The following is a 23,734-nucleotide window of genomic DNA, read 5'->3' on the forward strand; positions in this document are numbered from 1 at the left end:
CCCTTTGGTCTCGCCTTAGCTCCTCGGGTATTCAGGAAAGTATTGGCCTTTATAGTGGCAGTGGAGGATTGTGGTACTGGGTACCTGGACTATCTTCTTCTGCGACCAGAGTCTCCGACTGCTCTAAAGGACAACCTGGAAATTACTGTGCGGACTCTAGGAGTTCAGTTGGAAATTGAACTTCCAAAAATCTGCTCTGGTTCCGTCCACCAAGTTTGACTATCTGGGTCTGACTCTGGACTCTGCTTCAGCCAGGGTGTTTTTTCCAGGGGGTCAAAAACTCCAAAGCTCCAGGATGCGACTCAGCTCCTGTTGTTCAGTGGTCGGTCTTTCAGGACTTGCCTGCGGCATCATTGCTTGATGATGTCTACCTTTCAAGGCGGTTCTGTTTGCACAGTTTCACTGGAGCCTCTGCAAAGGGAGATTCCTGCCCGGTGGGACAAGGATCCACAGTTACTAGATAATCTGATCCTGTGGAGTCGGGATTCGAGAAGGTCCCTGATATGGTGGCTTTGCTCTCCGGTGTTTCGACAGGGCAAATCCTTCCTTCCCCTGTACTGGACGGTGGTCCCTGCGGTTGCCGGCCTCTTTGGGTGGGGAGCGGTTTTGGGCACAGATTTTTTCAAGGGGTCTGGACTCTGGGGGAGTCAAGACTACTGTTCAATATACTGGAACTTTGGGCAATAAAATTTGTCTGGCTCATTGGACAAATCGCCTTCAGGAGTGCCAGGTAAGGATTCAATTGGACAATGCCACAACCGTGGTGTATGTCTTATCACCAACAGGGCACAAGAAGTGTCCTGGCATCTCGGGAGGTAGCCGGGATTCTAAGGTTCAGCTGTGTCTCCGGTGGGCAACTCCCGAGTTGGACCTGTTGGCCTTTCGTCTAAGCAGGAAGGTACTGAAAATTGTGGCAAGGTCTCGGGATCCTCTGGTCGACGTCAGACGCACTGATGTCTCCTTGGGGACAGTATCTTCTGATGTACGCCTTTCCCTCGCTAAAACATCTGCCGAGTCTTCTGCGAAGGATCGAGGCATAAAGGATCCGGTCATCCTAGTGGCTCCAGACCGGCCTCGCAGGTCTTGGTACGCCGATCTGGTATGGCTGGTTGCCGGTACCCCTTGGAGACTTCTTATGAGAGAAAATGTATTGGCCCAAGAGCCAATCTTCCTTCCTGCTTTACAGGCGCTGGCTTTAACGGCTTGGCTGTTGAAAGCCAGGTGTTGAAGGATAGGGGGTTGTCTGAATGGGTGATTCCCTTGTTGTAAAAGGCTAGAATATCTACCATCGCTCTTGTAAGACGTACATTGGGTGATGTGAGTCTCTTGGGAGTCATCCCTGTTCCCTTTCGGTGACTCCGATTTTGGCATTCCTCCAACGAGCTGTTGAGCAGCACCTGGCCTTGGGTTCCGATAAGGGCCAGGTTTGTGGCCTTGGTCGTCTTTTACCGTCCTTTGGGTACGCATTCTTTGGTTCGCACCTTTTTATTTAGGGGGTTTGCCACTTGGCTCCCACAGTAAGGCCTCCGTTGCCTCTGTGGGATCTCAATTTGGTGCTCTCTGTTCTCCAGTACCCGCCTGTTAAAAATATTTGCAAGCATACTCTGCTTACATTGCCCCAGAAGGTAGCCTTCTTGGTGTATATTAGTTCTGCACGCAGGGTGTCGAAGCTGGTGGCGTTGTCGTTCACCTTACCTGGTCGTTAACAGAGATAAAGTGGTGCTTCACCCTTGTCAGTCGTTCCTTCCTAAGGTTGTTTCTGGCTTCCATCTGAATATTGTGTTGCCTTCCTTGTGTCCTAAGCCTAAACATCCCAAGGATATTGGTTTGCACTCTCTGCATTGCGGTCGGTTGATCAGGGTGTACCTTGCGGCAACTGAGTAGTTTAGGAATTCAGCGTTGCTATTTGTCCTTATGGATGGATCTCGCAAAAAGTAGGTAGTGTCTGCCTTGACTATTTCCAGATGAACAAGACAGGCAGTGGTGCAGGCCTATTCCATCAAGGGTCAGGTTCCTCCATTCCCTGTTAAGGTGCATTCTACACAGGCGCTTAGTGCCTGCTGCCATCAGGCGTCAGTGGTGCAGGTTGGCAAGGCGGCCACTTGGTCGTCTGTGCACACTTTCACACTTTTCAAATTTTTATAAAATAGATATGCTGGCATCTGCGGATCTTGCTTTTGACTGCAAAATTTTGCAGGCCGCCGTTTGAGGACCTGGTTCTCTTTGAGGGTTTGTTTTCAGGTGAGCTCAAGTTCCTGGTTTAGCTCCATGTTACCTGGTAGGCTAGATTTAGCTTTTGAGATTTTTTTTCTGCTGTATTTTGTCCCACCCCTCATGTTTGACACTGCTTTGGGACGTCCCAATGGTCAAGAAGATTCTAGAGCTGTGTCCATCAATGAACGGAAAAAAAAATTGGATATTTGTCTTACTGTAAAATCCTTTTCTCTGATGTTCATTGATGGACACAGCACCCACCCCTCTATTGAGTTGGGTTATTTTTCTTCAGACGCTGCTTGCAACTAAACTGAATGCCTGTTGCAGGAAGTGGAATTATTCCCCCCTGGGACTGCCCCATAGGCATAGTAAAGCTTTTTCCTGCCTACTCCTGTAGGGGGCAGAATAACCCAATGGTCAAGAAGATTTTGGAGCTGTCTTTCAATGAACATCAGAGAAAAGTTAGCCCAATTTTTTTGTATAATGTGAAAAATGTTACACTGAGTAAATAGATACCTAATGTGTCACGCTTTAAAATTGCATCTACCCGTGGAATGGCGGCAAACTACAGTGCTTCAAATTCCTTTACAGGTTACCAGTTTAGATTGGCACAGGAGGTCTGGTGCTAGAATTGTTGCTCCCGCTCTGACGTTTGCGACAATACCTCACATGTTGTGCTATAAACGTTTTTCATATACGTGCGGGAGTAACCTATGCGTTCGCTTTTGCGTCTAAGCACAGTGGGATAGGGCCTGCAATTTTTTTTTTTTTTTGTACCAACTTTATTGCTATCACAAGCGATGAACAACATCTCTTGTGATAGCATGGACCATGACAGGTCCTCCTTTATACAGAGATTTGGAGTCTATTAGACACCAAATCTCTTCTCTGGCCCCCCATGCAGCCCCTCAGACTGAGAGCGATCCGACCGGCTGCTACTCTGGCCGCTGATGGCCAAGTAAACAAAGGGGTGGAACCAGAAGTGATGAATACTCGTCGTGCCTGGTTTCCAGGGTTAGAGAGAGTGGAACGACCTCCGTTCCTCTCTCTCTGTCCCAGGCAGCCATCGCCGCTGGCCGCATCACTCCCGGCCTCCGCGATGGGACCGGAGAGCCTGAGAGAGCCTGTGGGAGGGGGGTGGGACCCCCTTCCACCACCCGCAGAAGTGATTGAGTGGCTACATAGCCACTCGGATCACTTCTACCTAAAAGGGTATAGCCGGCTGCAAATGCTACTGGGGTGATACTGTAGGTGTAGGCATCATCCCGGTATAACCACTTAAACCCAAGGACGTACGGGTGTGCTAGAAGCATTTGTGATAGTGAGCCCCCAACACAGAGACCAATAATGCTATCCCTATCAGATCCTGGTCTCGTACGAACAATCGGGAGTCAACAGTACCACACGTGACAGTGTGTAATTGGCTATAACAGTGTTTGTTTAGTAAAACTTTCTCCCCAGAATGCAGAAAAACTCACTTTGCATCTTTTTGTCCAGTCAAACAAGCGTGTAAAAAAAAAAAAAAAAAAAAAAAAAAAGGGGGGGGGGGGGCAAAATGCACACTATTGTTTCTTGACCCTACTACAGGTACAGACCATAAATAATATTTCTCTGTCGCTCATTGACAGACGTAGTCCTCGTTGATTAATAACAACTCTGGTTATACTGCCCTCTACAGGAGTAGGACTAGACAGGAAAGAAAACGTTCTGGCCACACCTTAGGGGCAGCCCCAGAGGGTATATCCTCTCACTTCCTGCTACAGCAAATCAGTTTTTTTCTGTCTAGTTAGGAGTAAGGACCTAGATGCCTTGCTGGGATCTTCAGTCCTGGCATGATTTTTTTCTTAGAAAGATTTTTTAGACAGCTCTTTTCTCCAGTTTCCTGTGAGATCTTCAAGCAAGTAAGCTGGAACTGGCGACGGGCTGGATGTTGAGATCCAGTGGTCACCCCAGTTCAGCCTACGAGTGCGTGCAGGCCATAGCTCCGCGCTGGGTCGGCCGCGACATAGTCCGACTGGACAGGGACTGACCCTGCGAGTTAAACGTCTCGCCTGGACGCCAATGACCAACAGAGTCACGGCATCCATATTGGTCGACAGCCCCCCCACCCCGGTGGAGAGGGGTTCTGTCAGGAGTTGGAGCCCGCCTGGTTCCGGTATGGTGAGTAGTATGTTCCCCCTCTCCCCCTGTCGGGTTTGTGGTGGACGCGGGCCCCTCTCTGGGATGGTAGGATGGATCTCCCCTCTATCCTAATAATAAGTCACAGATCCCCCATTTGAGTGTGATTTTTGTGAAATATAACCAGGAGGCTTGGTTTGGGAGCTGACGATCTAAAGTCATTGTAAGTCTGTAAGGATGACTGAAGGTCCACAGGCTGATGCCTATGCCTGAGTACTGCAGTCCAGATCGCCATTCCTCCAGCTTCCACGGGCTGCACAGCACTGTTTTGTGGCATCTCCCGACGACCCACGGACCGCATACGGCCCGCCAGGGTCCTGTACCGTTGGCCAGGCTTATCACCATCCAGGGTGAAGTTTGTGGGGCCGATGCACTCCCGCAGGCCGCTAGGCCGAATACAGCATCCCGCAGGCCGCTGCTAGCCACCGCTATCCTAACAGGCCGCCGCCATTGTCTTGCAGATCACACGAGGCCGCCATATTGGCGTAGCCTCGTGTCTCCAGCATGGGGGCGGCCATGTTTGAGGTGACGAAACACCTCGTGGAGCCAGGGGGAGGCGCCGGAAGGCGTGTTAAGGGGCGGAGCCGCCTCCTTTACCCAGGAAAAAGGGCCAAAGACTTCCTGTCTGTAACAGGACAGCACTGAGCAGGCTGATAGAAAACTTCTGTGCATCAGGGATGAGCCTTGGGGTCTCTCTCTCTCTCTCTGTGGGGTCCAAAAAGGCAGGTAACACTGAGGGGCGCTGTTGCGCTGGGGGATTACAAAAAAAAAAGTTTTTTACTTTGTCATTTTTTATTTTTTTGTTGCTGGCAAATGTCTTGTATAATCATTGACCCTGCCGCATATGTATCCCCACCTTATCCCCTCAAGGTGGCCGCAGGACCCTCCAGTACCCCACTTGTTTTAATGCATTTTCAGCAGTTTTGGAGTCTTTGGTATCCCGGGTGGAGGTGGCCTGTCAGGGACGGGGGTCAAGAAGCGACCCCCGCCTACCCCTATTTTTTATCTGATACTTCAGATACGGATTCGGAGCTGGTCAATGCAGCTGCAGGTCCTTCTTATGGGGCTGTTGTCTCAGGTAATGTCTCCTCAACAGTGAGGAGAACGTTTCTGCCTCCGCCATAGCACTAGAGTGGTGGATGCACTAGTTGTGTCCGTCCGGGAAACCTTTAGTCTTGAGGTTACACCGGCAGAGGTAGCTGAGACTGAGATTCCTTTTTGGTACTTGTTAGCCTACCAAAAAGGCGAAGGATTTTCCTTTACCCAAATGGGGTCGTTTTGAAACGAACCCCTGCTATTTCCAAACGCATGGCTTGGCGCTATCCGTTTGTGGAATCCCTCTTTAAAGGATAGACGGTACCACCTGTAGTGGACTCACCAATTTCCAAATAAAGCCACCGTTATCCCGTTGGAGGACGCTGCGTACTTTAGGGATCCGGTGGATCGAAAAAGTGGAAGCGGAATCCCGCGTCATTTTTTCCCTGATAGGGTCAACCCTTAGGCAAGTGGTTGCCATTTAGTTTGGTTGAGATTATAAAGGATCTCACTAGGGGCAAGAGCACGGTCTTGCCACAGACTGTTAGGATAAAAGGACCTCGTAACTAACGAGGACCTTCCTTTTCTGCTCATAAAGAGTTTGTTCGTTCCGCGAGGGCGGGCGATAAGGCGAAACCCTCCAAACCCCCTTCAGAGGGTTTTCAAAGGGCGCTGGTCGGCTAAACAAAAAGTCCGGCTCAGCCAAGCCTGAAGAATACAGCCTGATGCGCCCCTACCCATCTCTGGGGTGGGGGGATGTCTTCACCGGTTTCCGGATCCATGGCTTGCCAGAACCCCGGACTAAGGGGTTCGCGAGGTCATACGGTCAGGATACAGGATCGAGTTTCGATCACTTCCACCGGTGCGATTCTTCCCTTCTAACATTGAACGGTTTCAGGGGTTCTATTCGAACCTGTTCACAATGCCCAGGAAAGAGGGCAAGGTGCGTCCAATTTCTGGACTTGGGGAAAGATGGAGTCCATCCAAACAGTGGGGGCCTCCCTGCATCAGGGGGATTTCCTGACGTCCATAGACATTTAGGAGATTCTTTTTTAATGGAATCAGAATTCCGATTCCCTGGACAATCGGATCCAGTTGAGCGAGCGGACCAGGAAGCCTCCGATGCTCAACCAGGGGAAGTCATTTCTTCCGATAGTATCCAGATTACCAATAAGGGTATCGGAACTGAGAGCGATCAGATTTTGTCTGATTTACTGGATCGAGCAGCTCTAGAGCAGCCCGATTCGGATCCAATCGCATATGGCCTCTTCATCCAGAGTTTTTTCACTAGCTGTCCCTTCATTGGGGCACCCCGGTTGTGGATCTGTTGGCACCTTGGCTTAACGGGAAGGTGCGGAGGTTTGTAGCTCGCACCTGCGATCCTCTAGCGGACGCAGCAGAAACGCTGATCGCCCCATGGGGGCAGTATCAGCTACGGCATGCCTTCCATCCTCTCAAGTTACTGCGGGAACTTCTTCGCAGGATAGAGATGGAGGGAATTCCAGTTATTCTGGAAGTTCCGGACTGACCTCGTCGAGCCTGGTACGCCGACTTGGTGAGGCTAGTCGCGGACGCTCCTTGGAGACTTCCTCTCAGGGAGGATTTGCAGTCTCAGGGACCGATCTTCCATCTTGCTTTACAATCGCTGGCTTAATGGCCTGGCCATTGAGACCCAGGTACTGAAGGACAAGGGAGTGTCAGCTTCAGTTATTCCTACCTCTAGTTAAAGCAAGGAAAGCGACTTCCAGCACATGGAAGTCTTATATTGCGTGGTGTGAATCTCTTGGATTTCCCCCACATACCTATTCGGTGACCCGAATTTTGGTCTGTCTGCAACAAGGGGTTGAGCAGAAACTGTCCTTGAGCACTATCAAGGGTCAGGTTTCAGCGTTAGCAATCTTCTTTCAGAAACCTTTGGCTAATCATTCCTTGGTGCGGAATTTCATCCAGGGGGTGCGACATCTGGCTCCGCCAGTGCGTGCACCCTTACCGCCTGGGATCTTAATTTAGTGTGGTCGGTTCTTCAGAAACTTCTCTTTGAAGATATTAGGGAGATTCCCTTGCTTACATTATCCCAGAAGGTGGCCTTCTTGGTGGCCATTACTTCTGCACGCAGGGTGTCAGAACTGGCCGCATTATCTTGTCGTTCCCCATATCTGGTGGTTCATAGGGATAAGGTGGTTCTTCTTCCGAATCCATCCTTCCTTCCTAAAGTGGTTTTCAGAGTTTTCATCTGAATAAAAATATTGTGTTACCTTCCCCGTGTCCTAAGACTAGCCATCCTTGGGAGTTTGCATTACACTCCATGGATGGGGTTCAGACAATCAGGGTACACTTGACTACTACGAACTTGTTTCGTAAGACGGACTAAATTTTTGTGATCACGGATAGCCCTAGAAGGGGGTTGCCTGTGTCTGCCGCGACCATATCTAGATGGACCAGTCAGACGGTGGTACAGGCTTATTCTATTAAGGGTCGGAATCCTCCGTTCCCTGTTAAGGCGCACTCTACTCGGGCGCCTAGTGTTTCCTGGGTCTTCCGCCATCAGGCGTCGGCGATCCAGGTTTTCAAGGCGATGACTTGATCGTCGGTTCATACCTTTACATTATTTTATAAAGTTGATGTGATGGCATCGTCAGATGCCTCTTTTGGCCGCAAGGTTTTGCAGGCCGCAATCTGAGGAGACTGTTGGTCTACCTCAAGGGTTTGTTGGGTTTTTCACTTGGGTCTCATCTTTTTGCTCGATGAGTCCTTGATGCTTCTGGTTGGCTCCGGTTGGGCCTTCTGGATTTTGATTTCTGTTATCCCACCCCTCATTTGTGGTACTGCTTTGGGACGTCCCGAGTTGTTGTTAATCAACGAGGACTACGTCTGTCAATGAGCGACAGAGAAAAATGGATTTTCTCTATCGCTCATTGACAGACGTAGTCCTCTGTGATTCAGCACCTTCGGGTTATGCTGCCCTCCACAGGAGCAGGACTAGACAGGAAATAAAATTCTCTGGCCACACCCTAGGGGCAGTCCCCGAGGGTATATCCTCTCTCTCTGCCACAGCAAATCAGTTTTTTTCTGTCTAGTCAGGAGTAAGGACCTAGATACCTTGCTGGGATCTTCGGTCCTGGCAGGATTTTTTTCTTAAAAGATTTTTTTAGACAACTTTTTTTCTCCAGTGTTCCTGTGAGATCTTCAAGCAAGAAAGCTGAACTGGGCGACGGGCTGGATGTTGAGATCCCATGGTCACCCCAGTTCAGCCTACGAGCGCGTGCAGGCCATAGCTCCGCGCTGGGTCGACCCCGACATAGTCCCACTGAAGGGACTGACCCTGCGAGTTAAACGTCTCGCTGAAACGCCAAAGACCATGAGTCACGGCGTCCGTATTGGTCGACAGCCCTCCTACCTCGGTGGAGAGGGGTACTGTCAGGAGTTGGCGCCCGCCTGGTTCCGGTATGGTGAGTAGTATGTTCCCCCCTTTCCCCCTGACGGGTCTTGTGGTGAACGCGGGCCCCTCTCTGTAATGGTAAGGATGGGTTCCCCTCTATCCTATAACATAGCACAGATCCCCCTATATTGAAAGTGATTTGTGTGGACAAAAAGCCAGTAGGCTTGGTTTGGGAGCTGACAATCTAAATTACAAAGTATATTTAAATGATTGTAATATGTGGCAGCAATGAAATCTTACTGTGAGAATAGAAGTATCCTACCTGTCAGAAGCCACAGGACATGTATGCGGCTTGCCAGGTCATTCCTCCAGCTGAAGCATGTCTCCCGACGGCCACCCGGTTCCGCCAGGGTTCGGTACCGCCGGTCAAGCTGATCTCCATGAGAGAAAGAGATTGCGATGCCTAGTTACTCTGCAGGACGCCGCTATGCTGGAACAGACCGCCGTAGATCGCGCGAGGCCGCCATTTTGGCGTAGCCTCGTGTCTGCAGCATGGGGGCAGCCATGTTTGAGGTGACTCAAACACCTCGTGGAGCTAGGGGAGGCGCCGGAAGGCGTGCAGAGGGGCGGAGCCGCCTCCTTTCTTCCCGGGCAGCCAGCCAAAAGACTTCCTGTTTGTGGAGACAGCGCTGTAACCTGTTGCAGTGAACTCTGAGCATCAAGTGGTGAGCCTGGGGGTCTATCTCTCTCTCTCTCTCTCTCGCTCGATAGGGATCCCTAGCAGGTAACACTGAGGGGCTTTTGTGGCGCTGGGGGTCTGGAAAAAAAAAAAAAAAGTTTTTATTTTAATTTTGGATTGAATTTTCCGGGTAGTTACTGGAATCATCATGGACCCTGCCACACAAGTACCCCCACCTGCTTCCCTCGAGGGGGCCACGGGACCCGCCGGTGCACAGAGTATGGATGCATTTACAGCAGTTTTGGAGTCTTTGGTGGCTCGGGTGGAGACGGCCTGTCAGGGACGGGGGTCAAGAAAGCGACCCCCGCCTACCCCTATATTATCGGACACTTCAGACTCAGAGTCTGAGATGGTCATTACAGCTGCAGGTCCCTCTGCAAGGGCTGTTGTCTCAGGTAAAGTTCCCTCAGACAGTGAGGAGGACGTTAATACTTCCGCCATAATTCGGGAAGAAGCTTTGGTGGACGCGCTAGTTGTGGCGGTTCGGGAAACATTAAGACTTGAGGTTTCACCGGCAGAGGCAACTGAAACAGAGATTCCCTTTGGTACTAACAAACCCACCAAGACGGTGAAGGTTTTTCCTGTACCCAAGTGTTTTGGTAATAAAATTAAAGAAGAATGGGAGCATTCTAAGCGTACCTTTACTATTTCCAAACGCATTGCTAGACGCTATCCGTTTGAGGAATCCCTCATTAAGAAATGGACGGTACCACCAGTGGTGGACCCACCTATTTCCAGGCTGAATAAAGCCACGGTTATTCCAGTAGAGAACACTTCGTCCTTTAAGGATCCGGTGGATCGGAAGGTGGAAGCGGAGTCCCGCACTATTTTTTCCCTAATAGGGTCAGCATTTAGACCAGTAATTGTCATTGGTCTAGTTTCCCAGACACTTACGGAATGGGCGAGATTGGTGCGCCATGACCTGAAGGGGAAAGATATCCCCCAGGGAACATCTGATTTAATGGAACAGATCATACAAGGACTACAGTTTATCTGTGATGCAGCCTTGGATGCTACCCCTCTATTGGGGCATGCATCTATGTCAGCGGTAATCCTCAGACGTGTGCTGTGGTTGAAGTGCTGATCAGCGGACCTAGGTTCCAAAAAGACCTTAACGAATCTCCCCTTTCAGGGGAATCGCTTATTTGGGGTCACCCTAGATGAGATCATTAAGGCTGCCACTGGAGGCAAGAGCACTTTCTTGCCACAGGCGGCTAAAACTAAGGGACCTCGTAGCAAGCGAGGACCTTTCTTTACTGCCCATAAAGGGTTCGTACACCTGGCTGGAACTAGCGGGAAAGGCAAGGCTCCTCCAGGGGGGTTCAAGAAGGGCTGGTCGGACAAACAGAGGACCGACTCAGCCAAACCCGAAGCAAAGGATTACACAGCCTGAAGGTGCGCCCCCACCCGGTTTGAGGGTGGGGGGACGTTTTCACCGGTATTCAGGACATTAGATCGAGCATCGACTACTGCTACCGGTGCGATTCTTCCCTTCCAACTTTTAAGTACTACAGGGAGCGGTAGTCACAGTTCCCTGAACAGATCTTTTCCTTTACCTTTTCCAAAGATTAGTCTTAATTCCCCACAGGAATCGGATCTGGTTGACCAGACAGACCAAGAAGCCTCTAGCCAGGTGACTTCGGTCCCTGAGGTTCAACCAGGAAAGATCACCGTTCCTGATTGGAATCAGGTGTCTGATAAATGTGTGGGAACAGAAAACAACCAGACTTTCTCGGATGGTCGGGGCCAGATAGCTCTAGGGACGCCTGGTTCAGATCCAGTCAGCGCCAGTGGTCCTAGAAATTCTAGGCTGGCCTCGTCAAGCCGGCCTGGCCGACTTGGACATGCTAGTCGCAGACGTTCCATGGGAACTTCGTCTCAGGGAGTGTCTGCGGTCTCAAGGACCAATCTACCATCGTGCTTTACAGTCGCTGGTTTTAATGGCCTGGCCATTGAGACCCAAGTACTGAAGGACAGAGGGTTGTCAGCTTCAGTCATTCCTACCCTTATTAAAGCAAGGAAAGCGACTTCCAGCAAGGTCTATTATCACACATGGAAGACTTATATCGCGTGGTGCGAATCTTTAGGATTTCCTCCACGTACCTATTCGGTGACTCGAATATTGGCCTTTTTGCAAAAAGGGGTTGAGCAGAAACTAGCCTTGAGCACCATCAAGGGTCAAGTTTCAGCATTCGCAATCTTCTTTCAGAAACCTTTAGCTACCAAGTCCTTGGTGCGGAATTTCATCCAGGGGGTGCGGCACCTGGCTCCACCAGTCCGCGCTCCCTTACCGCCCTGGGATCTTAATTTGGTTTTGTCGGTTCTACAGAAACCTCCCTTTGAAAACATCAGGGAGATTCCCTTGCTTACTTTATCCCAGAAGGTGGCCTTCTTGGTGGCTATCACTTCTGCTCGCAGGGTGTTAGAAATGGCTGCATTATCATGCCAGTCCCCATACTTAGTGATTCATAGGGATAAGGTAGTACTTCATCCTAAGCCATCCTTTCTTCCTAAGGTGGTTTCAGATTTTCATCTGAATGAAGATATTGTACTACCTTCCTTGTGTCCTCAGCCCAATCATCATCGGGAACATGCGTTGCATTCCTTGGATGTGGTTCGGGCAATCAGGGTATACCTGAAGGCTACGGAATCATTCCGTAAGACGGATTCACTTTTTGTGATCACGGATGGCCCCAGAAAGGGGTTGCCTGCATCTGCCGCGACTATCGCCAAATGGATTAGACAGACGGTGGTACAGGCTTATTCTATTAAGGGTCGGAGTCCTCCGTTCCCTGTTAGGGCGCACTCCACTCGAGCGCTCAGTACTTCCTGGGCCTTCCGCCATCAGGCGTCAGTAGTCCAGGTATGTAAGGCGGCCACCTGGTCGTCGGTACATACCTTTACAAAATTTTATAAAATTGATGTGATGGCATCGGCAGATGCCTCATTTGGCCGCAAGGTTTTGCAGGCCGCAATTTGAGGAGACCGGAGGTCTACCTCGAGGATTTTTTCTGTTGAAAAATTTTTTTTGTTGAGTCTCATCATTGAGGATGAGCATTGTAAAACTTCTAGTTGGCACCGGTTGGGCCTTCTAGATTGGATTTAATTTCCATTTTTCCCACCCCTCATTTGTGGTACTGCTTTGGGACGTCCCGAAGGTGCTGAATCACCGAGGACTACGTCTGTCAATGAGCGCTAGAGAAAAATGGATTTTTGTAAAATCTTACCGTAAAATCCTTTTCTCTTAGCTCATTGACAGACGTAGTACCCGCCCCTCTCTTTTGGAGTTGGGTTGGGTTAAATTCTCTAAACACTGCTTTGTGACATACCTGATTTGCTGTGGCAGAGAGAGAGAGGATATACCCTCGGGGACTGCCCCTAGGGTGTGGCCAGAGCATTTTATTTCCTGTCTAGTCCTGCTCCTGTGGAGGGCAGCATAACCCGAAGGTGCTGAATCACCGAGGACTACGTCTGTCAATGAGCTAAGAGAAAAGGATTTTACGGTAAGATTTTACAAAAATCTATTTTTTGTAAAATCTTACCGTAAAATCCTTTTCTCTTAAGCTCATTGACAGACGTAGTACCCGCCCCTCTGGTTTTGGGTTGGGTTGGGTTAAATTCTCTAAACACTGCTTTGTGACATAACTGATTTGCTGTAGCAGGAAGTGAGAGGATATACCCTCTGGGACTGCCCCTAGGTTGTGGCCAGAACGTTTTCTTTCCTGTCTAGTCCTACTCCTGTAGAGGGCAGTATAACCCGAGTTGTTACTAATCAACGAGGACTACGTCTGTCAATGAGCTTAAGAGAAAAGGATTTTACGGTAAGATTTTACAAAAATCCATTTATACATGTGATATTGCTGTGAACTTCACAAGTAGGGAAATTTGTCTGTGGTAATGGCAAACATTAAAGTGAAACTTCCCCCAACAGGGGTTGTTCCGCTTCCGCTTGTTTGCTTACCCCCCCCCCCCCTTTTTCCACTGCCACATTTTTTATTTTATTTTTTGTTGCTGCTGACTCCAGTTCCTGTGGAATGCAGGCTGGGTTTCGGACTGGCTATATGAGAGCCTTATGGTGTCCCAGTTTGTGCCAGCGAACGCTGGCAGACCGTAGCTCCGCGCTGGATTGCCATAGCGACTATAGTCCCACAGACGGGGACTGGCCTGCTGGTGAAACGCCCCGCCGGGATGCACACACCTGGCATGCCAGCATTGCAGCGTGCCTCTTGGCCGACAGCGCCCTCACTGCGGTGCAGAGACAGTCTGTCAGGATGGACGCCCACCCTCACAGCAGCGTGGTCCAGTATGTATAGTCTACCCCCCCCCCCATCTGGCTAGCAGGCCTGGGGCAGACGTGGGCTCCTCCATAGGTGAGTAGGACCTTTGGGTACCCATACCTCCTACCACTCTCCTCCACTATGAGGGGTCACCTGGGACCTTACCCTCCTACAATGACCTCTCCCTACCCTGGGCTCTGCACACCCGGGACACTTTTAGAGGGGGGTCCCCTATGTAAGTCGCCTCAGGTGCTATACCAGTTAGTGGACAGTGGGGGGGGCCTTGGAGGGGGCTACATGGTTGCTCCTCATACCGCTACCTTGGGGGGGGGGGGGGTTTATCCGCCGGGATGATCCCCGCCAGGGCCCCCAGGCCTGTAAATGGGGTTGGCCTCACTAGGCCCGAGGTCACGTGCTCATCGGCGTGAAGCCGCCATTTTGCCGTGGCTTGCAGCCTTAACAGGCCTCAGCAGCCTGCCTCGGTATCCCTATCACTGTAATGCCGGTGGCCATTTTGCTGGAGTCAGAGACAAAATAGCGCAGGAGCTTCTGGCTGTTGTGGGCGGGGGCGTTTCCTTCTACCTTCTCTTCTCCATGCTGCTGATGGACCTTGCTGTGTTCTCCATGTGGTAACTACTCTAGAAGAGTTTAATAATTGCTTTTGTAACCTCACTTAGCCTCAGGGGGCGTTTAATCTTTGGCGATTGGACGTGGAGTGCTCCCTCTTAGGCCATTGCTCCTGTTTTCAGGAGAGGCTTCTGTTTAACTCCTTGCAGTGCAGGTTCCGGTTTTTCCCCGTTTCCCTGTCTGCTCTTTACATTCTTACTGTGCAATCCTACTGTTTGGCCATATGTCTAACATGTATTCCCCAAGTTTCTCTGCGACCCCCGATGTATCGTTTGGGCCCACTTTTAATGCTCATGATGTGACTTTGTCTGTGATGCAAGAAATGTCCAGAAAAATGGAAAGCTATTGTGGTTTACTAAGAAACGCCCTTGCCTGTCTCATCTCAGACCTCGGATTCTGAGGCCGATATGGTCGCCGGTGACGCAAACCCCCTTTTGGAGGATGCGTCCCCGCATTCAGACTTTTCTGACGCGGAAGAGTCAGTCCACACCCGCCTTGGCACAGGAAACGGCGCTGGTAGAAGCTTTGATATCCTCAGTGAGGGACACCCTAAAAATCACTGATGCGATTCTAAATCTCAAGGAGCCTCGGTATCCTTTGGATCCCTCAGGGCAACAGAAATCGGCCAAGGCTTTACCTTGTCCCGAAGTCTTGTCCACCTTAGTGGACGAACAATGGTGGCGACCTAATCCCACGATTGCAGTTCCCAAACGTTTGGCTAGACGCTACCCGTTTGAGGAAGAGATCTTACGCAAATGGACAGTCCCCCCTCAGGTGGACCCCCAGATAGGAGGTATTCACAAGGCCACGGTTTTTCTGTTGGCAGAATCCTTATCTCTCCCTGATCCGGTTGACAGACGTATTGAGGTCTTATCCCGACACCTGTATACGGTAGTGGGATCTATTCTCAGGCCTGCCCTGACTACCATTCTGGTCTCTCAGACTATGTTTGAATGGGTAAAGCCTCTGTGAGGCACTGACGGTAACCCCGTTACCGTCATATGCCCTGGAACTCGCTGACCAATTATTGCAGACCCTACAATTTGTATGCGATGCTAACCTGGACATTCTTCCACTCGCGGCCAGAGTGTCAGTGGTAATCATCAGATGTGCGATCTGGCTAAACACCTGGTCGGCCGACCAGGCTTCTAAGAAGCTTTTGGCAGATCTTACCTTTTAGGAGGGTGATCTCCTTTTTGGTTACTCCTTGGATGACTTGATCTAGACGGTCACTGGGGGAAAGAGCACACTCCATCCTCACTAATCTAAGGGTAACTGTCCCTCGCATAAGCGAGGTCCTTCCTTTACAGCCCAGAAGCGTCTTTTTCGTGCGAATGTGTCGCAGAAAACCAAACGGACTTCGGGCAGAAAAGGATTCAGGAAACGGTGGGCTGGTAAGCTTAAGTCCTCTGCCCCCAGCACCTCCAAGCAGAACCCTTCTGCCTGAAGGGGCACCTCCACCTACGTCAGGGGTGGGGGGGACATCTAAATTTCTTTCCGGATCCTTGGACCTCACTATTGCAAGACACGTGGGTCCACGAGGTAATTCAGTCCGGGTACAAGATAGTTTCGCTCCCGTCCACCTTACAGATTTTTTCCCTCCAATCTTCAGCTGTCCCCAGACCGCCTTGCGGGGCTGCAGGAAGCGATTCGGGATATGCTGTCACAAGGCGTGATTGTACCAATTCCTCATCAGGAACGCTTTTGAGGGTCCTATTCGAACCTGTTTACTGTTCCACGGAAGGAGGGCAAATTGCGTCCAATCTTGGACCTCAAAACTCTGAATCGCTTTGTGCGCGTCCAGAAATTTTGCATGGAGTCCCTGCGGTCAGTGGTAATGTTCTTGCATCAGGGGGACCTGCTAGCCTCGATCGATATCAAGGATGCCTATCTCCATGTCCCTTTTTGCCAGATGCATCAACGATTCCTCTGCTTCACCGTGGGCAAGGACCATTTTCAATTTGTGGTGTTACTGTTTGGTCCCGCCTCTGCTCCCAGGGTCTTCACCAAGGTGTTAGTCCCTATCCTCGCTCTGCAACGACAGAGAGGAATAGCGATTCTGGGGTACCTGAATGATCTTCTCCGAGCCGACTCGTCTGTGACATTGGAACGGGATTTGGAGGTGACCATTCACACTCTGAAGCAGTTCGGTTGGAATCTCAACCTTCAGAAATCTGCCCTGGTTCCAACAACCAGACTGGAGTATCTAGGGATGATCCTAGATTCAGCTTCGGCAATAGTATTTCTACTTCCTGTGAAGTTACAGAAGTTAAGGGAAGCGATTTCTGTCTCTGCTGGCTTGCGACCTGGTGTCTCTCAGGTCATCTCTGCAGGTGCTGGTCCTGATGGTGTCCTCCTTCGAGGCCGTACCATATGCTCAGGCCCACACTAGACTTTTGCAACAGGAGATCCTTGTCGAATGGGACATGGATCTTCTATCCCTGGACAGTCTGATTCGTTTGAGTCAGAGATCCAAGGACTCCCTGAATTGGTGACTCAGCTCTCCGAATCTTCTCCACGGGAAATCCTTCCTTCCAGTATTCTAGATGGTGGTAACGACAGATGCCTGTTTGATCGGTGGGGGGGAGTGCTGGGCACCCTGAAAGTTCAAGGGACCTGGACAGTGGAAGAGTCCAAGCTCCCAATCAATGTTCTGGAACTGGGAGCAACCAAGTTGAGCCTGTTCCACTGGATGGACAATCTCAAGGGGTGTTCTGTCCGAGTCCAATCCAACAATGTCACTGCCGTGGCATATGTCAATCATCAAGGGGGCACCAGGAGTGCCCTGGCGGCTCTGGAGGTAGCTGAGATCCTGCGCTGGGCAGAGGACTGCGTCCTAGCCCTATCCGCCGTGTACATTCCCGATGTAGACCATTGGCAGGCGGACTACCTGAGTCGCCAAACCCTGGATCAGGGAGAGTGTTCTTTGCATCCACAAGTGTTCCACCAGCAGTTTCTCCGGTGGGGGACTTGTTCGCCTCTAGACAAAACAGGAAAGTTTCAAAGTTTGTGACTCGGTCCAGAAATCCTCTGGCTGATGCAGTAGACGCACTGGTGGCTCCCCTGGAGCCAGTACATGCTCATTTACGCGTTTCCACCACTACAACTCTTATCTCGCCTGCTACGCAGGGTCGAGTTGGAGGGGATTCTGGTGGCTCCAGATTGGCCTCGGAGATCATGGTACGCCGACATGATTCGGCTGAAGGTCGCAGGTCCGTGGACACTTCCTCTGCGGGAAGATCTTCTATCTCATGGTCCGATCTTCCATCCTGCTTTACAGTCGCTGGCTTTTAACGGCTTGGCTGTTGAGAGCAAGGTGTTGTCCAATTCTGTGATCCCTACCTTACTCAAGGCTAGGAAGTCCACTTCTCGTAAGATTTATCATCGTACATGGAAAGCGTACATTGCTTGGTGCGAATCGCTGCAGCTGCATCCTAGATCCTTTGCTATTAGCAGGATCCTGATCTTTCTACAGAAAGGGGTTGACCAATGCTTGGCGTAGGGCACTCTTTAAGTGTCAGATCTCAGCCTTGGCTGTGCACTTCCAATGCCCTTTGGCTATGCACTCTTTGATTCATATGTTTCTTCACGGGGTTCGCCATTTGGCTTCCCCCCAGGAGGTCTCTGTTCTATCGGTTCTTCAGAAATCTCCTTTCGAGAACATAAGACACATTTCTTTGCTCGCCTTGTCGCAGAAAGTTGCCTTTTTGGTGGCTATCACCTCTGCACGCAGGGTTTCTGAACTAGCGGCATATCTTGCCGCTCTCCTTATCTGGTAATACACAGAGATAAGGTAGTGTTACGGCCTAATCCGTCGTCTCTTCCTAAGGTGGTTTCAGACTTCCATCTGAACGAAGACCTAGTGCTTCCGTCACTCTATCCAAAACCTTCACATCCTAAGGAAATTGCCTTGCATTGCTTGGATGTGGTTCGGGCGATACGGTTGTATCTGGAGACCTTTTGTGAGTTAGACTCGGTTTGTGAATACGGATGGATCCCGTAAGGGTCAGGCTTCGTCTGCGGCGACCATCTCTCGATGGATCAGACAGACTGTGGTGAAGGCTTATTCTCTTAAGGGTAAGGTTCCTCCTTTCTCTGTCACAGCTCACACTACGTTGAGTAACTGGCTGTCCGCCATCAGGCGTCAGTAATGCAGGTTTACAAGGTGGCTACTCGGTTGTCTGTACATACGTTCACCAAGTTTTACAGAGTGGATGTGTTAGCATCTTCAGATGTGTCCTTTGGCCGCAAGGTTTTGCAGGCCGCCATTTAAAGAGCAGTCTTGTTGCTTGTTGGGCTCCATGTTATATAGCTGGCTATGTTGGCTGTGAGAATTGCATTCTTTTAAGTTTGACCTTTCCCCACCCCTCAGGGGTTACTGCTTTTGGAAGTCCCATCCGTCTGATTTAAAGCAGCCGCTACGTCCGTCGATGGACGAAAGAGAAAATGGGATTTTCTACTTACCGTAAAATCCATTTCTCTGAGTCCACCGATGGATGTAGCTCCCACCTCTTTTCTCTGAAGAGTTGTGTTTTGGTTATTATTCACTGCTTGTAACTAAACTGAAGATGCAACGGTGAAGCCAGGGCTAATAACCCAGGGACCCCGCCCCCCTGGGCATGTCGGAGCCTTTGGCTCTTCTTGGTCACTCCTAGTGGGAGGGGCTTATTACCCATCCGTCTATGATTTAAGTAGCAGCTACATCCGTCGGTGGACTCGGAAATGGATTTTACAGTAAGTAAAAAATCCCATTTTTTTCCCTCTTATTTTTATTATTTTGTTTCTCTTTGATCTGCAATCAAGTGTCAGACTGGGCGATGAACTGGATAATCGAGTCCCCCCAATCCGACCAGCGAGCGTGTGCAGACCGCAGCTCCGCTCTAGGTCGGCCGCGATATAGCCCCACTGGAGTAGCAAGCATTCTAAGGTGGGCGGAACGAATCCTTCCAGCTCTTTCTGCTGTACACATTCCACTTCCTTGGATGACATCATCAAAGGCCTCACAGGGGGGAAGAGTACTCTTCTTCCTCGGCCTTCAAGTGTAAGGAGTCCTGTCGCAGATGTGGGCCTTTCTTTTCGGCTTACAAATGGCCCATCCCTCAGGGTCTCAAGACAAGGGATCTAAGCCCTTGGGGGGCCTCACTTGGGGGTTCTAAGAGGTCTTGGTCCAGCAAGCCCCGAGCAGGTTCTGCCAGACCTGCAAACAAGACTTCCTCCGTATGTAGATGCACCCTCACCCGTATCTGGGGTGGGGGGGATGTCTTCACTGGTTCCTGGATTCGTGGACCTCCCTGATCCAGGACAAGTGGGTCCACAAAGTCATTCACTCCGGCTACAAGATTGCGCTTCCATCGTACCCTCAGGAAAGGTTCTTCCCTTCCAACCTGCATTTGTCCCCGGATCGCTTAGGGGGATCTCTATGGGGCAGTGCAAGACTTGTTACTTCAAGGGGTGATTTTTCCTACATTGGAACATTTTCCAGGTTTTTAATCTAACCGGTTTACAGTTCCCAGGAAGGAAGGCAAGGTGCGTCCCATTCTGGACCTCAAGGCGCTAAACTGCTTTGTGCGGGTACAGAAGGTGTCCCTACATCAGGGGGATTTCCTCGCCTCCCATTGACATAAAGGACGCCTACCTTCACATCCCAATATGTGGCGCCCACCAGCGCTTCCACCGCTTTGCTGTGGGCGAGGAGCATTCTCAGTTTGTGGCGTTACCCTTTGGTCTCGCCTTTGCTCCTTGGATATTGGCTCCGGTGCTAGCGTTGCTACGGTAGCGTGGGATAGCGGTTTTGGGGTATCTGGACGATCTGCTCTTGCGAACAGAGTCTTCGACTGCTCTGGTGGACAACTTGGAGATTACTCTCAAACTCTGAACGAGTTTGGTTGGATTCTGAATCTTTAGAAGTCTGCTCTGGTTCCGTCCACAAGTCTGGACTATCTGGGTCTGACGCTGGACTCGGACTTAGCCATAGTGTTTCTTCCTCAAGAAAAACTTCAGAAATTGCAGGAGGCAATTCAGCTTCTGCTTTCCAGCATACGGTCATCTCTTCGGACTTTCATGCGGGTGCTGGGCCTGATAGTGTCAACCTTCGCGGCAGTTCGGTTTGCACAGTTCCACACGAGATCTCTGCAAAACGAGATTATAGTGAAATGGAACAAGAATCCTCAATCTCTGGACAATCTGATCCTGTTGAGCCGGAGTATGAGGGAGTCCCTGGTCTGGTGGCTTCATGAGGGAGTCAGGGAAAATTCATTTCATTTCTTCCCCTGTACTGGACAGTCGTCACCATGGACACCAGCCTGTCCGGTTGGGGAGGCATCCTCTGCACAGTGTGTGTTCAGGGGATCTGGACCCTGGAAGAGTCCAGGCAACCGATCATTGTACTTGAGCTCCGAGCAATCAGACTGTTCCGATCATTGAACAAGTCGTCTCCAGGGGTGTCCGGCATGGATTCAATCACAGCTGCTGCTGGGACCATTTCCAAATGGATCAGTCATACTGTAGTTTAGGCTTATTCCATTAAGGGTCAGGTTCTGCTTTTCCCTGTTAAGGCGCACTCTACTCGGGCGCTCAGTGCCTCCTGGGCCTTCAGGTTATCGGGCATTAGTGATGTAGGTTTGCAAGGTGGCTACCTGGTCGTCTGTGCACACGTTCACAAAGTTTTATAGGGGCGATGTGTTGGCATCTGTGGATGCTTCCTTCGGCCACACAGTTTTTGCAGGCTGCTATTTAGAGAACTTGTCCTCTTTGAGAGTGTTTTTATTTTTTTCAGGTGAGCTCCAGTTGTTGATAGTTGAGCTCCATCTTACTTGGTTGGCTGTGTTTAGCTTTGGGGAAGGTATTTTCTTACTGTTCCCACCCCTCATGTTTGACACTGCTTTGGGACTCCCCATATAGTCATGAAGATGAGGGGCTGTATCCATCAATGAACATCAGAGAAATGGATTTTACGGTAAGTCAAAAATCCCATTTTTCTCTTTTTTTTTTTCTCATTTTGGGCTTGTTTTTGATAAAAATATAAGAGATCCATTACCATTTAGTATCAAAGGAAGGCTCAATATGTTCTGAAAAAAACTATAAGACTATACAAAAGATCTGCATATACAAAGTATTTAAGATAGGAGGTAACTATTATTTATTTTTTTTCCCCCCCAGGAAAACGACCCAAGAAAGGTTTAGCTACAGCTAAGCAGCGTCTGGGCAAGATCCTAAAGATTCACCGGAATGGAAAACTTCTTCTTCTGTGACCTCCTTCCCCTTGCACTCTTGATGCTGACCCTTTTCTTCTTGAGTGGATGAGTGGACTTTTTTAGGGTCATTGTACAGAGAAAGCAGAGCTGGGTTCCTAGCTGTGCTGAAGACTTATTTTTGTAAGAACTGCACACAGACATGAACTTGTTTTACTGAGAATAAAAACCAGACTGCACAGAGAGCAAGATGGCAGAAAAATCACATGACACGAGATGATTTTCGTCCCCTTCACTTTTGCGTTGTCTCAAACTAGAGTCCTTTAAAAAGCATGAGAGCATTAGTTGAAAGGTGGCTAGAACAGCTAAACCTTCTGCTAAACGATGCCGTTAATACATTTTTTTTTCTATTCTTTTAAATCTTGAACACAGCAAGCAATTTTTGTTTAAAAGCCCCCCTTAATTTCTTTTTCTCCCAGTCCAACTTGGTTATGTTGATGGAATCTTGCATAGGCTTCACAAGGAAATACTCCCACTTAAAGCACTTGTCTTAGCCTTTTGGAACCTTGGGCTGTTTTTGTCAGATTCTCCATGGATGAGGGATAACCAGATGCAATAGCAAATTATTTTCTCACTTTGTGATATTTCTACACTGCCTCATTATTCCTGCCACAGTCTCCCACCACAACTGAACTAATGACTTATGGTACTGTGCTTGGTTTGTATCACATCTAGAAGCTTTTTTTCCTTAGCACTTAAGTTTGACGGATATGGCTACCATATACCTCTCAATGTGTGACCCAGCAGTGATTAGGACTCAGATGTTCACCAGAAAGAACCGGATCTTCATACTCTGCGAGTGAACGTCTGGAAGCACTGTCTTATATTCACCCCACCTGACGAAAGAAGATTCAGAAAATCTCTCTATTACATTGACCTAGTGGAGTAAATGTGGCCTGGACATTAGGAAGCCATCAGATGTGACTGATCTCCACCTTGCCCTCTCTGCCATGTATAAATATATATATATGAACTTTTTTTTTTCTTTCAGGAAACTAATGTATGGTTGAAAGCAAATTTCTTCCAAGGGGGCTATATTGTTACAAAGAAAAAAACAAACCACATCTGCTTAAAAGTGAAAGCATACAACATATTTTTGGTAGATTAAGGCCTTGTTCACACAGGGTTTATCAATGCGTACCTTCCAGGAGGTCTGTGGTTACCTGTACAGGTGTTCAGTGCAGGCATGGACACAGCTGGTGATCCAGGTTTGACATTCATGCAGGTGTGTTTCTGAACTCGCTGCATTTAGGGATGTGCATTTGCACCAGTACGGATGTCGGGAAGCAGCAGCTGTGTCCCAATAGGCAGCAATGGGACTGTATGCATGAGGATGCACTAAACACCTGTGGGTTATCTGCAGATAAACATGGCCCTCGTGGGGGTGCTCATTGATGAGCCCCATGTGAACGAGGCCTAACATGCTTGTTATCGATGTTTTGTTTTTCTTTTTTTTTATTCTGTTGGAACATTTTTGAACATAATTTTTAGGGCCGTTGCAATGCCAAAAAAAATTAGTGAGACAGACTCTGTAGGGAGACTTCTGCATGTAGTAATTTTTTTTTTTTTTTTTTTTGCTCCAGCCTTAGTTTGGCTGTGGTTTTGTTTTTTAGGCATAAGAAATTGGAGTAGTGTTTTAAATGACTATTAGTGGCCCTTTTAACAGGACTAGCACTTTGTCAGAGCCCAGTGCTGTACCCTTAGATTAAACCTAGTAGCTTTGTTTAATTCCTGTGCCAGTGACCACATTTCATTGAGACAGGAAAAGAGGGTCAGATCCCTCTAAGGCCTAGGTCCACTTTAACCGGTTCAAATCCTTCATCATTTTAGTGTTTTTTTTTTTTTTTTTTTTTTTTGTCCAGTAGTAATGGGAAGGTGACACAGGAAGGAGTAAGATCCTCACAAAACTATCTATTCCCACAACTATCCAAAATCTTTGGCTAGATTTTCCTATTACCTCTGCAGGTAGTGTACTTACCTGTTTGCCTCTCATGATGCAGTGTGCATAGGAGGATATCGTGCCATAGCAAGCACA

The 23,734-nt window shown here is 49.4% G+C and overlaps 1 protein-coding gene across 1 annotated transcript in view; it reads left to right on the plus strand.

Moving 5' to 3' along the window:
- Positions 1–22,091, plus strand: part of PHF8 (PHD finger protein 8) — a 113,949-nt gene extending 91,858 nt beyond the window's left edge. Inside the window, exon 21 of the mRNA XM_082263831.1 lies at positions 21,608–22,091. Within this exon, the coding sequence (XP_082119957.1) occupies positions 21,608–21,699 (92 nt within the window). The 3' untranslated portion in view covers positions 21,700–22,091. The remainder of the gene's footprint in view (positions 1–21,607) is intronic.
- The last annotated feature ends 1,643 nt before the right edge of the window (positions 22,092–23,734 follow it).

The sequence above is a fragment of the Pelophylax lessonae genome (assembly GCF_965119305.1).
Source record: "Pelophylax lessonae genome assembly, chromosome: 7".
In the NCBI taxonomy this organism is placed as follows: Eukaryota; Metazoa; Chordata; class Amphibia; order Anura; family Ranidae; genus Pelophylax; species Pelophylax lessonae.